General features: G+C 38.4%; 1 protein-coding gene across 1 annotated transcript in view; it reads left to right on the top strand.

Moving 5' to 3' along the window:
- Nucleotides 1–15,538: 15,538 nt before the first annotated feature.
- LOC139716293 (adhesion G-protein coupled receptor G7-like) overlaps nucleotides 15,539–25,603 on the top strand; it is a 59,660-nt gene continuing 49,595 nt past the window's right edge. The window contains exons 1-2 of the mRNA XM_071627857.1: nucleotides 15,539–16,054; nucleotides 22,981–23,267. Of these exons, the coding sequence (XP_071483958.1) occupies nucleotides 23,149–23,267 (119 nt within the window). The 5' untranslated portion in view covers nucleotides 15,539–16,054; nucleotides 22,981–23,148. The remainder of the gene's footprint in view (nucleotides 16,055–22,980; nucleotides 23,268–25,603) is intronic.

Raw genomic sequence — 25,603 nt, 5'->3', positions numbered from 1 at the left:
GACATTTCAATCAAATACGTACAGTTGATACGCTTGCATGACGGACACAGAAGCTTTTCGTCTGAATTCAAGTAGTATGCAGGTATGGTACTACATGTATATAATATAAATTTGTATGTATAATGCTTGCAGAAGCAGAGAGAAATCAGTATTATGCTCGATTAAACATTGCACATTTTATTCAGGTTGACATGTGTATATCAACCATACTTTGCCAGGGCCACGGAAGGAGGAGGGACACTGTGGCCATTCAAGTATGCGTGACATTGAGCCATTCATGTGTTTTTTTTCTTTTAGATCGAACTAGATATGAAAAGATGTGAGTAAATAATACTAGTAACTACCACCAGAGATGATATCTTTACAAATGGTATACTAGTATACGGTAGATTGATAGATTGGTATATTTCATGAAATTATTGAAGCCTCAAACGAGAGTTGTATTTGAATACTAGTAGTCTGTCAAGAATACTCATGTGTATGAAAATGATTGAATGTACGAAAAACATTAACCAATTTCCACCTCAACGTGATTCATTAAATGTTGTGTACATTCGTCTAATCAGTTCAGGGGTTTGTGTCGGGAGAATTGACGCATTATCTTTTTGTCAGAATCGTTTTGGTCTTGACATCCCTTCTCTCCCTCCCTCCTCTCCCTCTCCCAAGAGGCAATCTAGTGAAGGAACGTAATTTCCTAATATAACAGATTGAATTTTCCTTATCATATCTTAGTCATATCAAAGAGATATTTTCGTATTTATATGTTTCATGGTCAGTCTGCACACATTAAAGAGGTGTTGATTGTTTGGGTGATGCCTCTCTCCCCGCTCTCCCCCTCCCCCCCAAAAAAAGTGTTTTGGCAGCTTTTCTGTACAAAGGCGCCCCCCCCCCCCCCCACCCCGGCTGGCGAGCAGGGTCCGCTTGAACAAGGAAAGGAAAATAAATTAAAAAACTTCCTCCCAAATCTCCAAATGCAACAGAAGAGTTAATGTTTTAAAATTATTTTAAAAAATCCAGTCTCTACAACTGTGACAGGTTGATTCCCCGGGTATCCCCCCCCCCCTCCCATTTCCCGCTCCGTCGGGGTTATGGCTGAAAATCCAAGAAACGGCTGAGAGAGATAGAAAGATAGTTTCATGAGAGCGAGTCAATATATTAGACACCATGGACGTCTCATTTACTGGCGGAAGGACTGGTCTGGAAGGGTTTTCATTTTTTTTTTTAAAGAATCAGATGATGGATTTTTTTCAAATGATTTTGATCAGTAAAAAACCGTGAATCAATTACAGATTAAACCCTTGTTTTTACTTTTTCTCGTGATACTTTTGTGAGAATATTATACCTCTCAGATCGTGATATCTATATCACCACACTCCATTCAAACTGCTGGTTTTTAGATTACCGGTGAGCGCTATACATCCATCCCATACAATAGACTGAGTATGGTGATTGATGTATAAGCAGACAGGAGATGACAGATGTAAAATGATTTACCTCTTCATATTTTATGAATGGAATAATTTTTCTCATTTTTGATATGAAATATTTGGGTGTGTGTTTCGAAAATATTCCATTGAAAGTGTGTACCCAGATTTGAATATCGATAGCAAAATATTGCAAAATCTTTCTTGTGTTGGAAGGGGTATCCCCATCCCATACTTCTGACCTTCTCGAATCACTGTGTGCATGATCAAGAGTTTCAAACAAATTTTGATCTGTAGATGAGAAAATCACCGAAGAATTACAGACTTCAGTTTCGTTCAGCATGGGCTCTTATTCTTCAAAATACTTACATTTATAGACAAGCGACCAAAAAAAAAAAAAAAAATGTTGCTATAATTCTTTTTTCATTTCAAAATTTATATCTGTCACGAGTGGAGTGACAGACGCTCTCCTCACTGAGGTCAATTTGCATGGAATTTGTAAATAAGTACTTACAAGCATGTAAATTGATGCAAACTGTCTAACATGCCAATAGAAGACATTCCAGACCGCTCTCGGTAGAGCCACGGTAGTGCTATGTGTGGCAAGGAGAGGCAGTATGACATCAGGCCTGAAGGGGACATCACGCTGTGGTGCTGTCTCCGTGACACATTGTATGAGAATGGTCACTCGGTAACGGTGACAGGGGCCGCCACCCCAGTCAGTATTATTTAGAGATACCCACAGATAGTGGTAAGTGCATTATATTTGAAATTCTCACATTGTTAATTGGAATAATTCGTTTGTGTAAATGATATCCGAAGTGAGAGTGAATTGGGATAAACGCTTCAGTTAATATGTGATATAGAATATATAATGGTTGTTATTTATGGGTACATGAGCCTGAATATATTTGTATAATGAGGTAATTTGAACGTCAGTCAGGATGTGAATGTATTATGAATGTGCTTCAGTGCTCTGGCTTGAAGTAATGTGATTATTTTAATATTTGAAGGGTTTCCGGGTTTCCCGAAGGGTCAAGGACCCACTGGTACTGCAAGAGGCAGGCACATAAAAGGCGTCGACTGTCGACCAGCTCCGAGGCAGTAAGGGAGCATGGACTGTCGACTGAACTTCATTCCTGGATGCTGAGGAGACATCGCGAAGACGTCCGTCGGGAGAGCGGCCACGCGAACGGCAATCGCGAAGAGTTGCTACGACAGACCACGCGACCGTCTCTATACCAGCACCAGCGTAATGGGGCCCCGTCATCGACCGACATCGTCATCGACCTGCATTGTCATCGTCATACGTCGTCGTCATAAGCCATCGTCACACAACGTACATCCGTGACAGCCATTCGAGGTGAAATGAATCCAATTTGAGTTAAAAATAATAAAGTCCTAAGAGCCAGAAAGCCACTGAGCAGGAATAATTTATGTTCGTTTTTTCTCTTTTTATAATTTGCTGTAAAACCAAGATTCACAGTTATAGACAATTAAAATATTTGAGTTAACTGAGTGCACATTGTTTCCTCCGTTTCATCTTGTATGAGTTACAGCTTGCCAACAGTTCTCAGAGGTTATGAAAATTTCTTTGTTCCGTTTATTTCCATATAAAAGGATGGAAATCGGGCAAATTCTGTGACAATATCGTTTCACCAAGAGTACATCCTAAAAGCCATAACTGACATATTCCGCAACACAAATCCAAGAAGGATGATGCTGAACTTTGTAAATAATTGTAGGTCAGAACAAATCAGTTGCATGGGCACAAGGAATATAAAATACGATATTTTCGCATGTTGGTGGCTGATTCATACGTCAACTTGATAAAAATACAAAAGTGAAGAAAGTCTGCCTTTACCAGTTTTGAACCAATCATAAAAAAATCATTACGGATATGTTTCATTTTGTCCACAGAATATATGTCATCATGGGGATATTAGTCTAACGTGAAAAAAGAAAACACGGGTGACGTGAAAACATTATAAGATGGAATTGAAATTCTCTTCACGGGCCAAATTGAAGGTGAAAAAAGGAGAAGGAGGAGGAGGAAGCAGGAATTCTACTTCTATATGCCATTATGAGGTCCTGAATTTATCTTTTTTCCTGTATGCCCCTTGAAATAAAACGGAGGCAAAAATACGCCCTCAATCGATCACCCGGCGGTTTGCATCCTAAAGGGCTCACACGGGTAAATAATTTCCCATAGAGACGTGTGTTCAAACTCAAATTTCAAAAAATTCTGTAAAATAGCTGGGAAAAATGAGGTCTTTCATATTCACTAACCTGAATAAGTGAGATTTACCCTTTTCATCCATTAAATTTTCAAGGCAGATTCTTCGGCTCAAACTCTGTCCAAAGGTCCGCAAAGCCAGACTACGAGTTCTTGTCACTCAAAAAATCACCTATTTTCGGTACATGCAGCCAATGAAATATAGTCCCCTAAAATTCCATCAGAAAAGCTTTCATCTTCCAAATAAAATGCAGTTTGTAGAGGAGTTCATACTCAATATGTTCAGCTATTCAGGTTTTTTTTTGCCAATCTACATCACTGATTTTTGATTAATTTTTCTCTTCATTTATTTTGGTATCTTTGGTACGAATTTGTGAAGGGGTCTGGGGCATTCCATTTTATTTACAGGTGTGAGCCCTATAGTGGAGGTCATATTTCTTATTTGACTTTTTAACATCATAAATGTGTTTTTGATGATATTTGCCCCTACATCATATGAAATTGCACATTCAAGGGTTATAAAGCTTCTCAAAGAGACACTTTTGAAAATGATGCCCTTTGGAGTTTTTTCAACAAAAAAAAAACAATCTTGCAGTTTTGATTAGTTTTTCATAAGATGAATACATAGATGCAGGTAATTATCCTTGATTAAGGGGGTGTCATTATCACCTTATTGCCTACAAAGACCTGTAAAACACTTTTATTTATCAAACATATTAGCTTGATGTGTTTTAAGCAGTTTCAGTGGTAGCCCGAACAAAGGAATACATTAAAATGACACAATCATTCAAAGTTGTGTGATACTGATGACTAGTTTCTACCAAGATCTAGTACCACAAGAACATAAAAAGAAAACAAATTGTAGAGTTGGGGGGGGGGGGGGTAGGGTGTTGGGTGGGGGAGGAAAGGGGGGGGGGGAGAGGAAGGGATCTGACACAATAGATCAACATAAACCAGCACAGCTTGTGTTGGATGAATACTTCCCATCGACTTGTGTGCATTACATGCATTCTCTATAGGGCTCACACGGGTAAATAATTCCCCATAGAGACGTTTGTTAAAATTCAAATTTAAAAAAATTCTGTAAAATAGCTGGGAAAATGAGGTCTTTCATATTCACTAACCTGAATAAGTGAGATATACTCTTTCATCCATCAAATTTTCAAGGCAAGTTCTTCGGCTCAAACTCTGTCCAAGGGTCCGCAAAGCCAGACTACGAATTCTTGTCACTCAAAAAATCACCTATTTTCGGTACACGCAGCCAATGAAATATAGTCCTCTAAAATTCCATCAGAAAAGCTTTCATCTTCCAACCAAAATGCAGTTTGTAGAGGAATTCATACTCAATTATCTACAGCTATTCAGTTTTTTGCCAAACTGCATCACTGATTTTAAATTGATTTTTCTCTTCATTTATTTCGGTATCTTTGGTACAAATTTGTGAAGGGGTCTGGGACATTCCATTTTATTTACAGGTGTGAGCCCTATAATGACTACGCAAAATCGGGAGAGTGTTACCTCTAGGATGGGATTTCACGGAGCACGCGAACGATTTGCGAAGGACGCGAATGGCAAATCCATTATTCGATTTTTAGTCTGGCAAAAGATCGCCAAACGAACGTGAGGGTTCGGAAGCGTCGCAATAATTGTTCGCGAATGTCGTTTTTTCTTCGGCGAGAATTTCAAAAGAGTTTGAATTTTTTTGCGAACCTTTACCGCACACTCGGCCGTGATTTGCTCGTGAATTGTTCTCGAAAGTGTCTTCAAAGCCTCGTCATATGCGCAAGACCTTCGCAAGACACGCGCGATGTTCGCAAAATGTTCGTGAAACCCCAAACAGACTTCGAAACTTTGGAGAATGTCGCGCGTATGTTACGCGAAATCTGCGAAATTTTTCCAATCATTTTACGACGTAATCGCAAACTGTTGCGTACCTTTTGAGACATTCTCGCGAACGTTTAGCGCACGTTTGGGGGATGTATGACCTATACGTTTTCTACAAATAAAAATCGTAGCATACATCTAAACATCAAACAATTATTAACAGCTATAGTAACAAAGAAAATTAAAGACTAGCAAAGAGAAAGAAATGTTTGATATACAAAAAAAAAATCGCAGAATATACTTAAAATTAATCTAAAGTATGTAAAATTTCATTTGAACTATAGAGATTATGTGTTGGAGGAACTGCAAAAAAAGAAAAGAAAGAAAGATCAAATGCTTTACTAGTGGAGATAAGTCCTGGGGAAAAAATGTAGGCAAGCACACGATAGAGAAATGAGAGAAAAAGAAAGGAGAAATAGAGGAAAGAAAAAAATTCAACTCAAGACAGCTTCGCCTCTTCTTGGGTACATTTTCTCCCATGATTATTGAAAACTTTTCGTTGTTCGCATTTCCGTCGCGTGTTTTTCGTGTACGTAACATGCTGTACTTTAGCAATGATACACACGACATTCGCACATACGTCGTGGAAACTTCGCACAAATTGCGCAAGAATAATTTTCGGCTTCATAGTCGGAAAACATTCGGAGAAAAACTTTTCCGAATGTCGGATTTTGTCATTCGCGTCCTTCGCAAATCGTTCGCGTGCTCCGTGAAATCCCACCCTTATAGCGCACTGCGTGCGCTTCTAGACTCTTTGGTTTAAACTGATCGCCCTCCCGCTTGGTGAGAGTTTATAGGACAAGTCACTCGTTGCCTTCTTGTGCTGAACAAGGAGAATAGGCGAGTTTTTGAGAAGTTGCATTCCCTTTTTGTTATGGACGAGGTGCCCAGGCTGAGTTTTCTGAAGTCGCATTCTGGCCTTCTCGTCCCAAACAAAAACGCTTTTATTGTCCCTGCCGAACGAGTTCGAGCAGGGGACTATGAAATGGGCTCCGTACGTGTGTGTGTCCGTCCGTCTGTCCGTCCGTCTGTGCGTCCGTGTGTGATCAAAATGTTCAATTTGCTACTTCTCTGTCATTTATGAGGCAATTTTGATTCTGTTTGCTTTATATGATAGCACTGCATGGGAGCTTTGAAACTTCTACACAGAATTTCAGTTGTGACCTTTGACCTTGACCTTTGACCTATATTGTACATTTTGCTTAAAACTGCTACTCCTTCGCCATTTCTAACCCGATTTTGATTCTGTTTGCTTTATATGATAGCACTACATGGGAGCTTTGAAACTTCTATACAGAATTTCAGTTGTGACCTTTGACCTTGACCTTTGACCTATATTGTACATTTTGCTTCAAAATGCTACTCCTTCGCCATTTCTAACCCGATTTCGATTCCGTTTGCTTTATGTGATGGCACTAGGTGAGGGCTTCAAAACTTCTACACAGAATTTTGACCTTTGACTTCTTTGACCTTTGACCTTGATTTTTGACCTATATTGTACATTGGCTACAAAATGCTACTCCTTCGCCATTTGTAACCCGATTTCGATTCCGTTTGCTTTATGTGATGGCACTAGGTGAGGGCTTCAAAACTTCTACACAGAATTTTGACCTTTGACTTCTTTGACCTCTGACCTTGATTTTTTACCTGTATTGTACATTTTGCTACCAAATGCTACTCCTTCGCCATTTGTAACCCGATTTCGATTCCGTTTGCTTTATGTGATGGCACTAGGTGAGGGCTTCAAAACTTCTACACAGAATTTTGACCTTTGACTTCTTTGACCTTTGACCTTGATTTTTTACCTATATTGTACATTGGCTACAAAATGCTACTCCGCCATTTGTAACCCGATTTCGATTCCGTTTGCTTTATGTGATGGCACTAGGTGAGGGCTTCAAAACTATTACACAGAATTTTGACCTTTGACTTCTTTGACCTTTGACCTTGATCTTTTTACCTATATTGTACATTTTGCTACTAAATGCTACTTCCGGCGGGGACATATATTACGCACCGCGTGATTTCTACTTTTCCTTGTTGGGCAAGTGCTGAGTTTCGCCATCTTGCCGCACGTCTCCAACCGTTACCTTAAAAAGTGAAACGGACCATTATGCCACTAATGTAACAGAATGTGGTGATATCCTATTCACAATATCGCAATGTCATCAGTCTCTGTTTTTGGTTTTTTTTTTTTTTTTTTTTTGGGGGGGGGAGGGGAGCAAACTCGGTCCTTTGTTTGTGAGTATGTACACCCCAAGAAAAGGGAATTGTTTGGCAAACGATATACATGGTTATTTATGCCCAAAACCTCCTTCCCTTCGTGGATCACCCATTTCCATACACGGTCTGCTTATTGTAGGACTACAGGCTATTTTGGGCTCATGCTTCCTCTGTACAAAAGTGTTGCGGTATAAATTCTGACCCTGAGATGGCCTGCCTTTCCTTGTTTATTTCTTTGTTGAAATTTGCTTTGTTAGTTGATAAACATTGAGGAAAGTTATGTGACGTATAAAAAGATGAAGCATAGCAGAAATGAGGGAGAGAGAGAGAGAGAGAGAATGATCGAGAGAGGGGAGGTCAAGAGAATACCTGGAGACAGTTCAAAAATAGAAATACATGTACAAGATTAGGGAATATGTGACATGTGTGGTTGTAGTGTGTAATGCATAAATACCGCATATCTCAATCTGTTGTGAGAAATTTATTAAACATGACGCTCGCAGTTTGACAGGTTAACAGGTCAAAACCTCTCTCACATTTCAAGAACACTGGAATTTTAAATAGATGACCATGCCTACTGAGGAAACGAGCAAGATTATTATAGCTTTCACTCCTCCATACAAAGAACAAAAAAAAAAAAAATTAAAGGAAACTTTTACCCAAATACATGTATGAATGTGGATTGAGTGAAAACAGCAGTATTAATAGAACACATCAGTGAAGTTTGAGGAATATGGGACAATCAATTCAAAATTTTAGAAGTTTCGATGCCGTCAGTGCTGGACAAGGAGACTTACCAAAGCTTATGACGTCATGTATGGACAACAATGTAAAGAAAATGTAAAGAAAATTCAACATATAAAAGCAAGATATTATTAAAGCAGAGGGATGAAGGTTGAGGTGTGAGTTCTCTTAATTTTGTCTCCCTCTGTACGTTTCAAATTTGTAAGATCGCAACTGCTATAATCTACACAATATAAAAAAAAACCCTGTCATCTATTGTACAGGAGGAGACAAAATTAAAACTCATACCTCAAAATTCAACATACTTTCACTTTTCTAGCATAATGAAAGAACACGTAACTTACCTCTTTGAGAAGGCAGGAGGGATGATATTACCATCGACATGTCAGTAACAAGTCGATGGAATGTGTACTTTTCATGAAAAATTAAATTTTGTGGAATTCTTACATTTTTCTTTCTATTGTTGTCCAAACATGACGTCATGATGTGGTTTGTAGTAGTCTTCTTATTCAGCGATGACGGCACCGAGACTTTCAACATCCATAACTTTTGAATAGATTGTCCAATTTTCCTTAAACTTAGCTGATGTGTTGTACTAATATTATTTCTACCTTTCAACCATTTCACGTTTATATTTTGGTTTAGGTTCGTTATTAAACACAGGGCCCTTGAGTGTATCTCTGGTTCACTTGGTTCACCTCAGCATTGCTCAGAACGCAAAGTTTTACAACTCTCTGAAGTGGTCTGTTCGATATTTTTGAAGAAAAAAATCACACACACACACACACACACACACACACACACAAACAAACATGATTTAGACCAGTCTAATAATGTACGCAGGTCAGTGGCGTATACCGTTGGTCAAGACATTGGGGGGGGGGGGCACCTCATGGCAGCCACATCAGAATTGCATAACGGTACAATTAAATGCGAGCGAGCGGAGCGAGCGAGCTTGAAAATGTTGACATTTTACAGTCCCAAAACTGCCATTTGTAGCTATATTTTTTCGTTTGGAAATTATGGGGAGGGGGCTCACCGGGCGCAACTGCTGGCAATAATCACTGACAGCAACATCAGGAGAATTGCATAACGATTAAATGCGAGCGAGCTTGAAAATTTTGACATTTCACAGTCCCAAAACTGCCGTTTGTAGCTCTATTTTTTCGCTTTGGAAATTATGGGGAGGGGGCGCACCGGGCGCAACTGCTGGCAATAATCACTGACAGCAACATCAGGGGAATTGCATAACGATTAAATGCGAGCGAGCGAAGCGAGCGATCTTGAAAATTTTGACAAATTTACAGTCCCCAAACTGCCGTTTGTAGCTATATTTTTTCGCTTTCGGAATTAAGGAGAGGGAGCGCACCGGGCGCAACTGCTGGCAATTGCTGGCAGTAACATCAGGGGGGCGTTTCATCAACGAGTTCGTCGGAGTTTTCACCGACAAATTTGCTATCAGCCAATCAGACCAAGGATTTCATTAGCTTTTAACAGTTGTCAGTGTAAATCCTTGCGTCTGATTGGCTGATAGCAAATTTGTCGGTGATAACTCCGACGAACTCGTTGATGAAACGCCCCCCAGGAGAATGACATAACGATTAAATGCGAGCGAGCGAGCTTGAAAATTTTGACATTTTACGGTCCCAAAACTGCCGTTTGCAGTTGTATTTTTTCGATTTGGAAATTCAGGGGGGGGGGGGGGGGCACCGGGCACAACTGCTGGCAATTACTGGCAGTAACATCAGGAGAATGGCATATAACGGTTAAATGCGAGCGAGCGAAGCGAGCGAGCTTGAAAATGTTGACATTTTACACTCCAAAAACTGTCGTTTGTAGCTACATGTATATTCTTTTTCGCTTTGGAGGGAGGGGGCGCCCGGTGCGCCCCCTGGATCCACCACTGGTAGTCAAGGGTGTCGGTTTATGTTTATGATTGGGGGAGGTATGACCAGCGAGGGGGCGTCGAAGTGACCAAGCGGGAGAAGGATGTCCAAAAATTTGCACTTAATATAGAGCATCCCCTAATTTGTTTGTGTTTGTGAGTGTGTGTGTTTCATAAAGATGGAAAAGTTAGGAAATAGCCAAGGTCAAGTCTTATTATTGGCAATGCAAGGCATTTTGATATAGACTAGTATGTAAAGCAACACTGCAAAATCAATGATCAAGATTTGATAGCAAATGTGTACAACCTATCAAACATCACATTGCGTAACATTGCAGCGACTCTTTTTGCCATTCCGATGTTCTGAGTACACTGCGCACATCCTGCTTATATTCAAAATGCCAACCAGGAATCACGCTGAATCACAATCTTTTGTCGTCTCCGGGCTTTTTGAACAATGTTTCACTATAATACCTCTTTAATTATATGGTTAAAAGAAATCTAAGAAAAATATCTTTTTTCTTGATCATCCTTTCATGTCGATTTCAAAAGCAGTTTACTAACCCTTGAATTACCATTTTGGTAGTTTTTTTTTTTTTTGTTTTTTTTTTTTACCAGCGGATGGGGGGGGGGGGGGGGGCACGTGCCCCCCATGCCCCCCGTAGTTACGCCACTGACGCAGGTTGGACATGCCCTATACCCGAACTTCGATTTCGAAACGCATGGACCTGCATGGACCTAGTTTTTGTAAACTTGAAAGCGTGCACATCCAATTACAGCTGCTGGCCCGCAACGAGGCCTTTGTGAGTGTGTGTGTGTGTGTGTGTGTGTTTTTTTCTTCTTTTTTAATCGATGCTTGCCAAGAGGAAGGTAAGTGGATAGGTGAGTCGGGCTTAACATGCTTAAAGTCAGTATTATCCATTGTGAAGTGTTCAAGGTGACTTAGAAGAGGCGTTGACGTCATCACTTCACAACTCTCCCATTGGTTTATACACATTATTATTACAAAAATCATATGATCTTTGAAGGAAGAAGTTTGCATGGTGGTTTACATAACATATACTCTGGCTCACTTTCTCGCTTCTTCCTCTCCTATCATCTCATTTCCCCATTCATTCCAACAGTCCTTTTCAGGACTCACACATGATGAACCGCAAACCCAGTATATGTTACAAAAATAATGTTGGTGCAACCCCTTTTTCCCGTAAAAGTCATTGTTGCAGGTTATTTCACGGCTGCAATAGTATGATGCGAAGGATACAACGTAATCTTGTTTGCTTTCATGTCAAAAAGAAAGAAAATCTAAGGAAGATTCTTGTATACTATACTATGATATACAGCCATTCTGTAAGTCTGATATCACTTTTAAAAAATAAGGTATATCGTTGAAAGGACTCGAGAGGACATCACGTTAGCAAATCACTGGACCATGTTCTATTCGAAACCGTAACCTCCAAAGCTCCCATCACCTTTCTTTTCCCTTAGGTAGCAAAAAAAGGATGTCATGTAATTTTTCCAGGCTCTATTCAAAATATCCGAAGATAACATTAGATGACAGACTATGGTGTGAAAATGAAAGTTTCAACCGACGGTTGTAAGATGACGACGAGAATAGGGAAAGTTGAAATTCTCGACTTTCATGCGACGCCATTTACTCAAGACGTCGCCTGGCAACCACGAGATTAACATGATTGAGGGGTTTGCTCACGTGGTGTGTATGTTACATGATGGGCGGTGTTATGTACTCAAGAGGTATTGACAATAGCTCCCCTATGACTCCATTGCCGTATTGTGTGAGACTCTGACGCTATTGGCAAATCAGAGCAAACATACCTCTTGAAGTCAAATAAATTCTGTTTTGCAGTTTAAAAAGATAACAATAGTAATATGAAATATTTATATAGCGCTTTATACAACATGTTTCGAAGCGCTTTACAATTCTGTCAAAACAAACAAACAAACAAACATATAAATCAGCTTCGAATTCAAATAATCAATTATGCATAATCATCAGTTCTGTTCTAGAGATAAATGAGTTTTGAGTTTTTTTGAAAATGTCAATGGAGGTGGAGGACTGAATATGAGTAGGGAGATATCAAATATTAAAAGATAACAAAATGTATGGTATGGAATTGTGTAGCTATATACCTTAATGATTTATACATTGAAATTTGTACTACTAGTATATTGGATGACCTTAACACTAGGTAATCAAGTTAAGAGGAAAAAACCTTGGAATTTGTAACTGAGACAAGTACTCTCTTATAGTGACTTTTTTCTTTTCGGTCTTATTTATAATGACTGTATTATGTTCCATCCTATACATGCGGAATGAGCCTGAAGAAGCAGAACATTGACAAAACGGTATAAGCAGTGGCATCCCGTATAGCGGGTTGTAGCCTGTGACTCAACATTTCTCATCTTTCGATTTTCTATGCCCAAAACTGCGGTACATGAATGAGACGAGTTTCACTTCTCACATATTATCATTATTATTATTATTATTATTATTATTATTATTATTATTATTATCATTATTATTATTATTATTATTATTATTATTATTATTATTATTATCAATGATTCAGGGGATTCATTGTGTAAAGTACCCAAGCTAATTTTAATGGATTGTACAAAATGTTGTGGACTTCCTGTATGGTGTGAAATATGTTCCATGTAGGAAGTGCCGTTTGAAACCTTATCCAGCATATAATGACCAAGTACCGAGCATTGTTTCAAAGAGGAAGAAGAGAGTCGTTAAAATGGATTTTGCATGGACTGGATGTAATATCCTTTGACAAAGCCTCACATCAAAGTTGCTATCTGTTCTCCATGATAAAAATGCAAAGAAGTGTCAAAGAATTATTCGATGAAAATGAAGTCCGTGCATAGGAGTTTTTGTACCTTCATCACTTTTCTTTACAGACTTCATGGCACCATGGCATACATCATTGGATCGTAATATTGATATCATAACACATCCATGGAAGCCCATCAAAACTATTGTCTACATTCCTAGACACAGATTTTTCTTCTTTTTTCAGTTTCTTAACTCGTCTTTAGCATTAAAGTGGAGTACATGAACCCATTAAAAAGGTTTTGCGAACTTTGGTTAAAACCGTTACTCGATGAGAAATTTGGCACGGACATTCTCAATTGTCACGACCTTTCAGAAACTATAAGAAACTAGAAATGTCGCCATGCCGACTGATGCCTCCGCCATAATGCATGATTCTCCCAATAGGTGTACAGTATAATGTCTTCACAATGTGAGATAACAGTTTCACATAACTGGCAAAATATTGAAATGACAGGTTTGTCAGAAATATCTTGAATGTTCACTTTCCTTGAACTACGTTTGCTATAATTGTCTATTAAAGAGTGCAGGTACATGTATTTGGGGAATTGAGGATTTTTACTTGACTTCTGACTGACCCTTTTATAAGTTTATGCATTGAGTAATTTTCAAGGTATAAAGAAAGAGTGTCATTACAGTATAAAATAGATTTTATTTTGCATTTAAACCTGGCCTTGACCCTTAACCTTTGACCTTTGACCTTCTGGCAGGAAATTTTCAAGAGAATCTCCATTAGGTAATACATGAATATTAAGCATTGCATATACTAGTATATGAGGGAAATAGTAAAATTTTGAGTTGACCTTGACCTTTGACCCATGACCCCTAAAATTCCCTAGATAATCCCTGTCAGCCAGTACATGCGTATGTACCAAGTTCCATGAAGATACATTGAACCATTTGTGAGAGAAGTGAAATTGTAACATTTTCACCTAGTCTTTGACCTTTTTACCTCTGACCTTATGACATGGAACTCTCTCTGGAGAATCTTTATGCAGTAGTACATGTCTACACTAAGTTTCAAGAAAATATCTTTGGGCATTGCATGAATATGGGGAAATAGCAACATTTTTAGCATTTGACCTTGACCTTTGACCTCTCGCCAATGTCACTAAAATCTACCCAACTAATTGCCGTATCATACATCATCCTTGGACCAAGTTTGGTGATAGCTGCTTCATCCAGTTTTGAGTTATCACATAAAAAGATAAATTCTAGGATTTGACCTTGATCTTTGACCTTTGACCTCTGTCTGATTTCACTCAAAAATTAATCAAGTAATTGTCCCACCATGCATTATCCTTGGACAAAGTTTGGTGAAATTTGCTTGATCCAGTCTTGAGTTATCGCGTAAACAGATACAATTTCATGATTTGACCTTGACCTTTGACATTTGACCTTCAGCCGATTTCACCCAAAATGTAATCAAGTAATTGTCCTATCATACTTTATACTTGGACCAAGTTTGGTAAAATTCCAGTCAATATTACTCAAGTAATCGCGTAAACGAATGCGGACGGACGTACGTACGAACGGACGGACAACCCGAAAACATAATGCCTCCGGCACCACTTCGTGGCGGAGGCATAAAAATGTTGCAAGGAATGTTTTATGAGCTAAATGCAGGCTCCATTCGAAGATGTGTGCGCGGGCTGTAATTTGTACAGATCAATAAAGATTTCCAGGTAAATAGCAAAGTTGGAGTGTATGCTTGCATTGCTTCTATTTTTATTTGGGGGGGGGGGGCGTTTTGTATTTAGGTCCTCCTTTGTACCTTTTTGTGTGTGCGTGCAGTTTGTGATATCATATTTGACGATTACCAAAAATCCCAGTATTGGTACACGTGTATTACCACTAGCCTCTCCCCAAACACTTTATTTAGCTCTTGCCCAAATTGCGCCCACAAAACACACACACACACACACACGCAAACACACACTTACAGTAAGGTTACATAGATCCAAACATAGAGAGGGAGAGAGAGCGACACACACACACACACACACACACACGCGCGCGCGCGCACACACACACACACACAGACTTCCGACTGGTGCGATATTCATCATTCTAGGCCATTTTGCATTTTTAATATTCATAGTTTCGTCGTGACCTCGGAAGAAATCACTTCCGCCAGGAAAGTTTTCACCAAACAGGCCAATCGCACGCCACCAAACATAGCAACGCCCCAAGTACTCAAGTTGCTCAGGTTGACCTGTACCTCGGGGTAAGAATGTCTGCGACATGATCACAATGTTCAACGCAAATCAAAGCAGTAGGCCATATGTCAACTCCAAACGTGCAATGATATGCGTTCCTGTACTGCGACTAGAGATACATAGTTTTACATTTACACCATACTTGCGAATGAGAACAGGTCGTCGGATTGTTTTTCGGTTTCGTGAATTGGAATGTCCAACAACTGGGGTTCGTTTCATATTAGTATTCATGCTGAAGTTTACGCAGAATTTGATACTTTGATCATCGAATATTTATAGATCGGGTTGCTGATTGTTTGATGAACACTGTCCGCTTCCATTCGTAGCGGACCATTCATTCATGTAAGAAATTACTACGACTTTGGAGGATACGGCACGCTTCGAACTCATCACCGAAGGCATTGTTCATAAGATAGACATTATAAACAATATGGATTGTTGCATATAATTCCGAGATTGCGTGGAACCCCTGCGTGCAATGAGAGCGTTCCATTTGCAACAAAGAAATCACAGCGCTGAAAGGTCCACATCGAGGTTTAATGAAATCTCATTGCTTCGACTACGACAATCTATCGTTCAATAGTAAGTATTCTAGAGTTATCACTTGTGTTTGTGCTTTGCATTTACGTAAAAGGGTGGAATATACATAAGAACTAGAATGTGTACGTTCAAGCAGCTTCAACATGACAAGTTCATACTTATATAGTCCGAAAGAGTTCGCATGTTATGTTTCGCTGACGAGTACCCATCCCTGAGAGACAAAAGTGGTTCGTGAAGCGGTGACGGGCGTTCAAATACCTAGCAAATCTCACGCCTCGGGTGTCTTTCTCCGCGTTCATACGCCGGAGAAGCTTTTTCTCACGGCTCACCCCCCCCCCCCCCCTCCCCCTTCACTAATGCGACTTCGATTCCAATACTTCCTGGTTATAGCAGTCATTTCTACAACAGTTATTGTTTGTTGTAACATTTACAAACATAACTTACACTGGAGAAAAAAAAAATCTCACCAAGTCCTAGTCACTAACTCAGTGGATATGAATATTGCAGAAGTCATTCCGAAATCACCATCAGCAGACTTTCATCATTATTCCATCGTGATGTTGCCATAGCAACTGTCCTATCAGGCATCACCGTATAATGAAAAACATAAATCTACATTTAACAGTAAATTTGGAACTTTGTTGTCTAAGTAATTTGTGTTATGTTTTGACACAGATATAATTTTATGTATTCTATTTGTTTCCTTTAAAAGTCATTTCTACAAAGTCATTGCCATAGCAACCACCATGTCATAGAGAAAATATGACCTTGGGTGACCAAGATTTTGAGGGCAAACAAAGTTGTTTTTTTTTTTTACTGGAAATAAAAATACTCACGCACAAATGGTATATGTTTTTGCATTGATTCATCATAAATGATATGTCAGTTTCGGGAAGCTCAAATGTTACTATGACATCGGCCATTTTGAGCATTCCCATGACCCAGGATGACTAGAATTTAGATTGCAATTGAACAGGTAACTAAAGTTTTCATTACATTTTGATACTGCATCATATACTGTATGACTGATAAATGTGTTATTTTTACGAAAATAATTCGTTACTGTGGCAAAAACATCTCTAGATTGTGCAACAAGTAGATTCGCGTTCCATCTCAAAATTATAACTGTTTAGCACCGTAAATCAGATTCTTAAAAAAATCTTTAAAAGTCACTTGAAAGTCATGACGAAGAGCCGTGTACTCTGTAGTCTCCTCCTCTGTGGAAGGGTGGGGTGTGTTCACAAACCACCTATATACAGGTGTAACACCCATCCCGCGGTGACAAAAGGGGGGGGGGGTATATTGCTTAATCTGTAGGCAGAGAAAGATAAAACGTCCAGTCAAGATGGATGCAGGGACGAAAGTGTCTTTATTTTCAGTATAAATCATACTGACTTCTGGTGATCAGATCAATCACAATCATAGTTATCAAACACATATATCTTAAAGGAGTGCTTCATCAACACAATGTAATCGACACATATAAATTGCTGATATGACACCTCCTCATTCTTCTTCAATATTCTTGATAAGCTATCTTGTTCAGTGTCATACTTGATTTACACCTCAAATAATCTAATAACATATAGCATCAAAGATAAATTATAGCACTTGCTAATCACAATCAGTCTTAGCATTTTACTTGCAATAATTTCTCATAATTGTGATAATCAACTATCAAATTATTCTTTAGTAAAAGTCTTATAGCTTAACTTTGACAAATCAGGTAATTACAAATGATATAATAAGTCGATTAAAACACAGCTACATTATGGCTCGATTAATCTTAGAATATATCCTAATAATACTGATCAATCAAATGGACTTTGATACATTATCCAACATGAATGTGACAAGCATTTCCGTCTTTCATAAATACTTAAAAACAAACTTAAAACTGAATATCCTAATATGCTGCAAAACAACTTTAACTCCTTTAGTTTTACTTTATCTCTCAAAATGTCAGCTTTTCTCTCTCTTTCCTGCTTGGTTCTGTATTTTATTCCTCTTTTATCAGACAAAACATGTCTGTACAATTTTTTGCGATACACTGTACAAACTTTTACAACATGGGAGATGATCCCTGCCGTCAGGCAAAAGCGAAAGTATTTCAAGAATTTCACGACGGTTGCTCTGAAGACTGAACTTTGGGGACGATCCCTGAATAATTTCTCTTTAGTTTCTTTATCAAAAAGTGAGAAACTGGCCAAAAGTGAGGAAACTGCGGGCTGGGAAAGTGAGAGGGGTACTAACTGACCACGACTATAAACACACCGTCCAGAGAGCTGATAGTCAGCGCTCTGGCCGATAAGGTATGTGGAGGTTGCGGTGAGTCATCCAAATTGCGTTCATATTGGACCTCCATCTTTCAACTTTTCAACTTTCAACTTTATTTTCACCTCCATCAAAATGAACAAAGAAATTTATGTACATTGCTTATACACGGGATATTTGTGATACAGAACAAAACTTGAAAGGTACATAAGAAAATTATGAAAATGAAAAGTAGATGTGATTACATCTTTGTTAAAGCGTATAATACAAGTCAACTAAGGATGAGGATGGAAGTGGAGGGTCCCACTAAGAAGCAAAGCTTGTACGATATGGGACCCTCAGAAAAATACACAAAACATCAATATAAAACACAATAAACGAACCGATGTCAACTGACATCAAAATGATTGGGAAAAGGAAAAAGAGAGAAAAGGAAAGGAAAAAGAAGAGGAAAAAAAGAGAGGAAAAAAAGGGAGAAAAAAGAGGGAACTACAGCATGTGCCATCGTGGACGCAAGCAATCTGGATTTCATAATGTAAAATAAGTGATAAAATACAAGCTGGATTGAATGTAATACAAAACATTTATTATACGTAGTTATGTTGGTAAGAATGCAGGAGAAAAAAAAACACATCATTATATTTAGAACACAGAGAGGGACATAGTTTAATAGGAGGACTTATGTAAAAAAGAATGATGACTTGACTGAGATGATAAAGGGAAACTAACTCTGTTGGATGTTGTAAAATTTCAATAAAAATGATTTTAATTTATTCTTAAAGGAATTCAGAGATTGAGCAGTAGTAATGTTACTGGGAAGTGAATTCCAGTACTTTGGCCCGTCGTAAATAAATGTGTTTTGAGCCAACAAAGTTCTCATCTCTACATCTGCACTCTAAATATGTACACTAAATTACTTCTCACTGTTTCTATCTTGTACCATGCTACAATGCAACTCTGTTAACATTATCCACAGTATCCATACATTCACAAACTGCATGCTTGTTCAGGCGTCTGGGTTTTCATTCAGAAAAGCATAATATCAGCTACCTTCCAATCGATCCCAAGAGAGCAGTATCAATAATAAGGTCAGTGGACTCTGGTGGACGCACCGTCTAGGAGAGTGTTTACACTGACCGTTCCACTCTGCTTCCTACATGAGATAGCACAGCCTATGGCTTGTTCACACTCATGCAAGTAGCCCTTAATCCGGAATTAAAGCAGCTTAAGTCGTAATTTCAACTCTTTTTGTAATTTAAACTGCTTAATCAATACACAAATATAATAATAACATAACTGGTAGTATCCATAATCAACAACATATCATAATTACGCCGTCATATCCAGTATCGAATGATAACAAAGGAATATTCGACAGCTTCGCAGAAAACATCGTTTGTAATCTAAATTCCTCTTTTCCTGAAGGAGGAAACATACAATTCAAGTACAGAACACGAAATATCATAAAATTCTCTAAATAAACCAGTTAACAATAATGACTTTAAATGATTTAATGGGGGTAGAAGTTAGATTTCTTACCTGTAGGCAGAGAAAGATAAAACGTCCAGTCAAGATGGATGCAGGGATGAAAGTGTGCTCAAAACCACATCCATCTGAATGATGTCATCTTTCTCTGAATTGAGGCAGCTTGGTTAGCTCCACTCAGATTTTTAGGGGTGGATTGGTCAAATTTGTGAGGGGCTTGTTCTCTAATTTATATCCATGCATATACAATGTATGAAGAAACTATCAAAAAAAAGTAGGGGGTCTATTTTCTTGGGGCCTTTACGCCGGTGTATGTGTAAATTTGGAGTATGAAACGCCTACTCTATCGACAGTCACTCGATATAATAGCTCGATCCCTTGTTACGGTCTGCCAAATAACATTTTAACTGTTCAAGGCAATTTTACTTGTACAAACATGATGCAAAGAGTATGTAGGAGACAATTGCTATAACATAGGCTACTGTCATCATTACAAAAAACAACAAGTAATATACAGGTATTGTCATATATAATTCTATTCTGCTCTATGGCAGACTGATCAACGAAGGTGTGTTACAAGAGTAGGCGTCTTAATGTCCGATCCTCGACATACACCTCACAACGTGGAACATAGCTGCCCTACGCTGATGATCACTGTAAATATTGTTCTTTTTTTAATCCACCTATTGTGTTAATTGCAAAATGTTCATTTTTCTTCATATCGTGTCCATATGGTCATGCTGTAGCAATGTAAAATTCAGATCTAATAATGTGATATAGAAGTTCCTACCAGTAGGCTGTTATTAGTGACAATGCTCGGAAGTGCTTGATCACAAACTCATTGCTCTCTCTCCCTCTCCATCTCCTAACTTCTCTTGTGATCAGATCCCGTCGTAACTACAACTTTTATCAAGCAACCTGGAAAATTCCATACGAATTATCGTTTTATTGTGTTGAAATTGTGATTTCCTGAATGTACATCCAACGCATTGTCTAGAAGGAATCTAGCAGCAACTTTGGTTAACATTTCCCACACTGTCTCGGTGTTTGGCTCCTGTCAGTGCCACGTAGTAATGTGTAACATCGTTTGTCTTTGAACAACCACTCTTAAAATACGTTGGTGAGGACACTTTGGACCTTCAAACAGATATCGAGGGTTCGAGTCCTGCAGAGTGATAAGGTCCGTTAGATAGAGATGGTTTTAACAATCCTGTCCTCTCGACACCACAGGTGGACAAAGAGATAGGTATAGGCTACCTTGCAAAGACTAACAACGATGGGGCTATACTAAAATAAGAAAACAATGTTATTGTTATTGGTATTGCATTCAACATCATTGCTGTCATAAATCTTGAGTATTTAGCATAGAAAATAAAACCGACATTGACCGAAGTCAGCACACTGTGATATCGGTCAGTCCACCACTGACAATAGACAACAGATGTTAGCATTGATTGGATCATTAAATTTTTGGGTAAAGGCCTTGCGTAGCACGACAGCATTGTGCAATGCGGTTTGGGGAAAACCCCGCGCTCCACTATAGCATGTGACCAACGTTTCAATGTTTGTTGAGCGCTTAATAGTGCCACGCTGTTCATTGACACGGTCCCGTCGACCTTCTTACCGATAAAGCAACCAATGAGTGAAAGTTCCCGTTATCTGCCCATGGCATCGTTTCACTTCGTGTTCATCCTTTTGTGGAATGTGTTCATAATCCAAACGTCAGCATGTATACATGTACATTTTCCCCCATTGGAATTAGAGCAGCACTAGAAGAATCGTTTGAATAAAATGTTTGTTCATTAAATAACACTGGTCCGTCGAACCTCACATGCCGCTAATTTCCACCCCGTGAAAGTCGACTTTATCCCAACATCATTTGATCTCATGTCCATTCGCTCATGGAGAGTATTGGTAATCCAAACGTAAACACGGTATTTTTTCAAAGGAATCAAAACAGTAACGGACAATCTGATCGACGTATACCCTTCATGGGATTTTTTTTAATTTTTTTATAAGGGCGGTTGTTTTTTAACATGGGCTACAAAACCTTAGAGGGGTGCATCTTCCTATCCAATCCCTTCCCGACGCACACATTGGCAAACTAAACGAACAAAAATAGCTCTAAAGAATACATCTAAAATTGAACATAAATCACGAAAACCGCTACAATCCAGGTTTTTGCAATGGTTCTTGCCTCCCATAGATTTTCTTCATCAAAAAGCGAGTTGTCCATAACATGGGCTCCACAAGGAGTAGTAGGAATAGAACATACTATAGAACCCTAACTCTTGTACTGGTCTGCACCATACTCCTATTTTTTTTTTTTTTAAGTCAGACCGACCCCCGACCCCTATCTCATGCGTTTTGTGCCGTCTCTTTTCATCTCGGATTTGATCTAGTATTTTCTCTTGCATTGATACTTTCAAGAAAAAAAAAAAATTACTGAAAAAATAAGCATCTTAACAGCACAAAATAAACCCTCTTTCCTGTTTGAGGTGATTTAATAGGGAGAATTTCTTGTTCTGTCATTGGCCAACGAAAGATGAAAACGAGATATTTCCAAACAAGAAATTGGTCACGTGTGTCCCTCATACTTAGGAAATTTACATAACTTGGGGTCCGTTGGGGCCGTGTGATGATTAGTCTTTTAACGAGGCTTCGAGTCTGAGCATAAATAGACGACTTGAACAACAACAACAAAACTCACAAAAAATATCAGCTGAGACCAACAGTATCTGCCACTGAACTCCGCTTATATAACCTTACACCTCCTCCTTCTTCTTCTTCTTCTTATTGTTATTATTATTGTAATTATTGTTATTATTATTATTATTATTATTATTATTATCATCATCATTATTATTATCATCATCATCATCATCATCATCATCATTATTATCATCATTATTTCGAAACTGTCGGCCTGGATTGGCAAAACTCTCATATAATGATCCTTGACATAATTTCGAGAATTTGGAGGCTCGTTGGGGGACAGATCTATAGCGGAGATAATTTCTTACTACGTGTATTCACAACCATGCACCTTTCAGTTTCAGTTTCAGTAGATTTGATTGTTTGATTCTACACCTCACAGCATCGTTCATATGAACAGCTCCTGGGCTTCCCCTTCTGTTTCCAATCCTCGTTCTCCTCATCCTCAATTCAATTCAGTTCGAATTTTATTTCCCTTCTTCGACAAAACATAGCGAAACATCCTCATCATCCTGAAAATAACTTCAACCATCACCTGTGTATACTTATTACCGCTACCGATGCCCCGACGTCTACCCGCACCACCACCACCATCCAAACTATCGCCTATTTTGCTAGTTCTGTCATAGAGACCATTGATTGGGCCACCCAACCATCACATCATGACGCATTCGACCCTGGCACTCGGGCTGGCAGTCGGAGCCGTCATCCTCGCGACAATTTTCTCGGTGACGGCCGCGCAGTCCACTCCAGTTCCAGAGAACTGCACCCAAGGTGCACTGTGAGTAATCGAAAGCACTTTCATTTTCAGAATGTACCCGTCTAGCAATACATGCAAATGCTATATCAATGTCTTTCAAAGAAAACTCTTGCCCTGATAAAACTCCCTTCAATTGGAGCTGTAGTCCAGCGGATATAGAGCACATATAGGGTGAATCATGCACATTATGGTAAAAGCACCATACTTGGTACACATGCACATGATGCCAATACAAGTCATTTCTGATATGGAAGCCACTCTGATTCTGCCTGTTGCGGCCGTGGCGGCCATTTTTCAAAATGGCGGCCATGTGACATAGCAATGATGTGTATTTTGGAAACTTCAAGTCCGATTGTCATAATTCTTGTACCAATGTATAGGTTTTGAGGGTCAAGGATTCCAATAAAATAATTTTTGAGAGGATAAAACCATGGTAACCTACTTATTAGCGGCCATTTTGAAAAAAGGCATGGCTGCTGCTCTACATTCTATTCATATATCTTTAAAACCAATGGATGCATCTTCATGATTCTGGTACAAAAATATGTTTTTGAGGTTCAATTATTTATATGGATACATCTTTTCGTGTATACAACCATCACATCCTATATGTTTTGGCTGCCATTTTAAAACATGGCCACCGCAATACTATACTGTACGTCTTTGAAACTAATTGGGTCAATGATTTTAAACAAGCATTTGCTGATGAATAGAACTAACACATCTCGTTTTCAGGTCCATTTTGATAAATATGACTGCCGCACTACATAGAGTATACACACACACACACACACACACACACACACACGCACACACACATTATATACAGTGTGGCATAGAATTAATGGAAACGCGAGTTTTCGCAAATAATTTGCACATTTGCATTACTTTATGCAAAAATGAATGAAATAAAGTTATAGAGAATTTATCTAGAAGAAGAATAACACCAAAATCATCCGATTTGGTTGAGTAGTTTTTATTCTACAGATGTTTTTGTAAAGACGGGTAGAGCGTAAATTTCTTAGCTCAATTCAACAAATTTCAGCATCGAACAAAAACCACTGCCTTGGGAGACTAACAAAGAATTGAGGCCGCACATCACAATGTGGAATGCTTGAATAGGATTATTGTCGAAAATTCACCTTCAATTGTTGGGTAGTCTCCGTTGCTGAGCTTTGATCAAATAAAGTAAAAAATTAATGATCAACAAAAACATGTCTAGAAAGAAAAGAACTCAACCAAATTGGACAATTTCGTTTTTGTTTCGAAAAAAATATTCCTTTCCGTTTTCTGAGGGGCCACCATATATAATCATTATATATATATATATATATATATATATATATACACCCTCACTTGCCATATGTATTGTCCCATTGACAAGAATCGTTCACCTTTTATTGGTAAATGAACCCCCTTTGTTGTTGCGGCGTTTAGTTCGTTATTGTTCGTTGATTGTTGTTGATTGATCATACCTCTATCACATTCACTATTCAAGTATAGGTATTGAACATCACATAAGTACAATTGTTGCATACCTGGAATACTATAAAGATAATTATGTTGAATATAAGTTAGGTAGAGTAAATGGTGAGAATGGAATAGAAGACTTTCCCCCCAATTTTGGATGCATAGACAGGAGAGCACAATAAGTGTAATGTCATAGTTTCCAGCCACAAAAACATGATTATTGCAGTCTTATAAGACCTATTGCTTTCTAAAGTTCTCAGTTCTTTTCATTATTTCATAGTATGACCTTGTCAAAACTGTTACACAAAATTATAAGGAATCATATAAAGGAATCGAATGAGCTCTGACAATCCAAAACAATTATTGTTCCTGATCATCCATTGATGAGCAGTGATGAACGTTAATGCATAATTATGTAGATGCAGGTGCGCTTTAGAGAATGTCTTCAGTATTTCTACTGGTGCTGATGGTAAGTAGAAAGATCGATATACTGAATATTTCATTCTGCAGTCTTATCTTCCAATAATTATGAACCCCAAAATTTGTATTTTTTTGAGGTTTTCCTTAAATTCATAAATTAGCATAATTTTTCTTGTAGTTTATATTTTGGATGGGCAGTGTTACGTTAATTGCGTTGAAACGCCCACTTTCCATTTACCTGTAGAAGTTGCTTTTGAATTATGAAACCTTAATCCTTATTCCATATGAGAATGGCAAATGCATGAAATATATATTTGTATAGTTTCTTTGAGGTTAGGGTAGGGTGAAATTCAGTTCAAGAGGCTAAAATCATTGATAAAAATTAATGCATATAGATCAACTATAACAAGTAATGTATTCAGAGTAGAACTACTCACAGAAACAGATGATTTGATTTTTCCTTGTTC

The sequence above is a fragment of the Diadema antillarum genome, unplaced genomic scaffold (genome assembly GCF_040938485.1).
Source record: "Diadema antillarum isolate AM-2024a unplaced genomic scaffold, OU_Dant_1.0 scf00000063, whole genome shotgun sequence".
Lineage (NCBI taxonomy): Eukaryota > Metazoa > Echinodermata > Echinoidea > Diadematoida > Diadematidae > Diadema > Diadema antillarum.
This window is presented reverse-complemented; position numbering and strand designations above follow the sequence as displayed.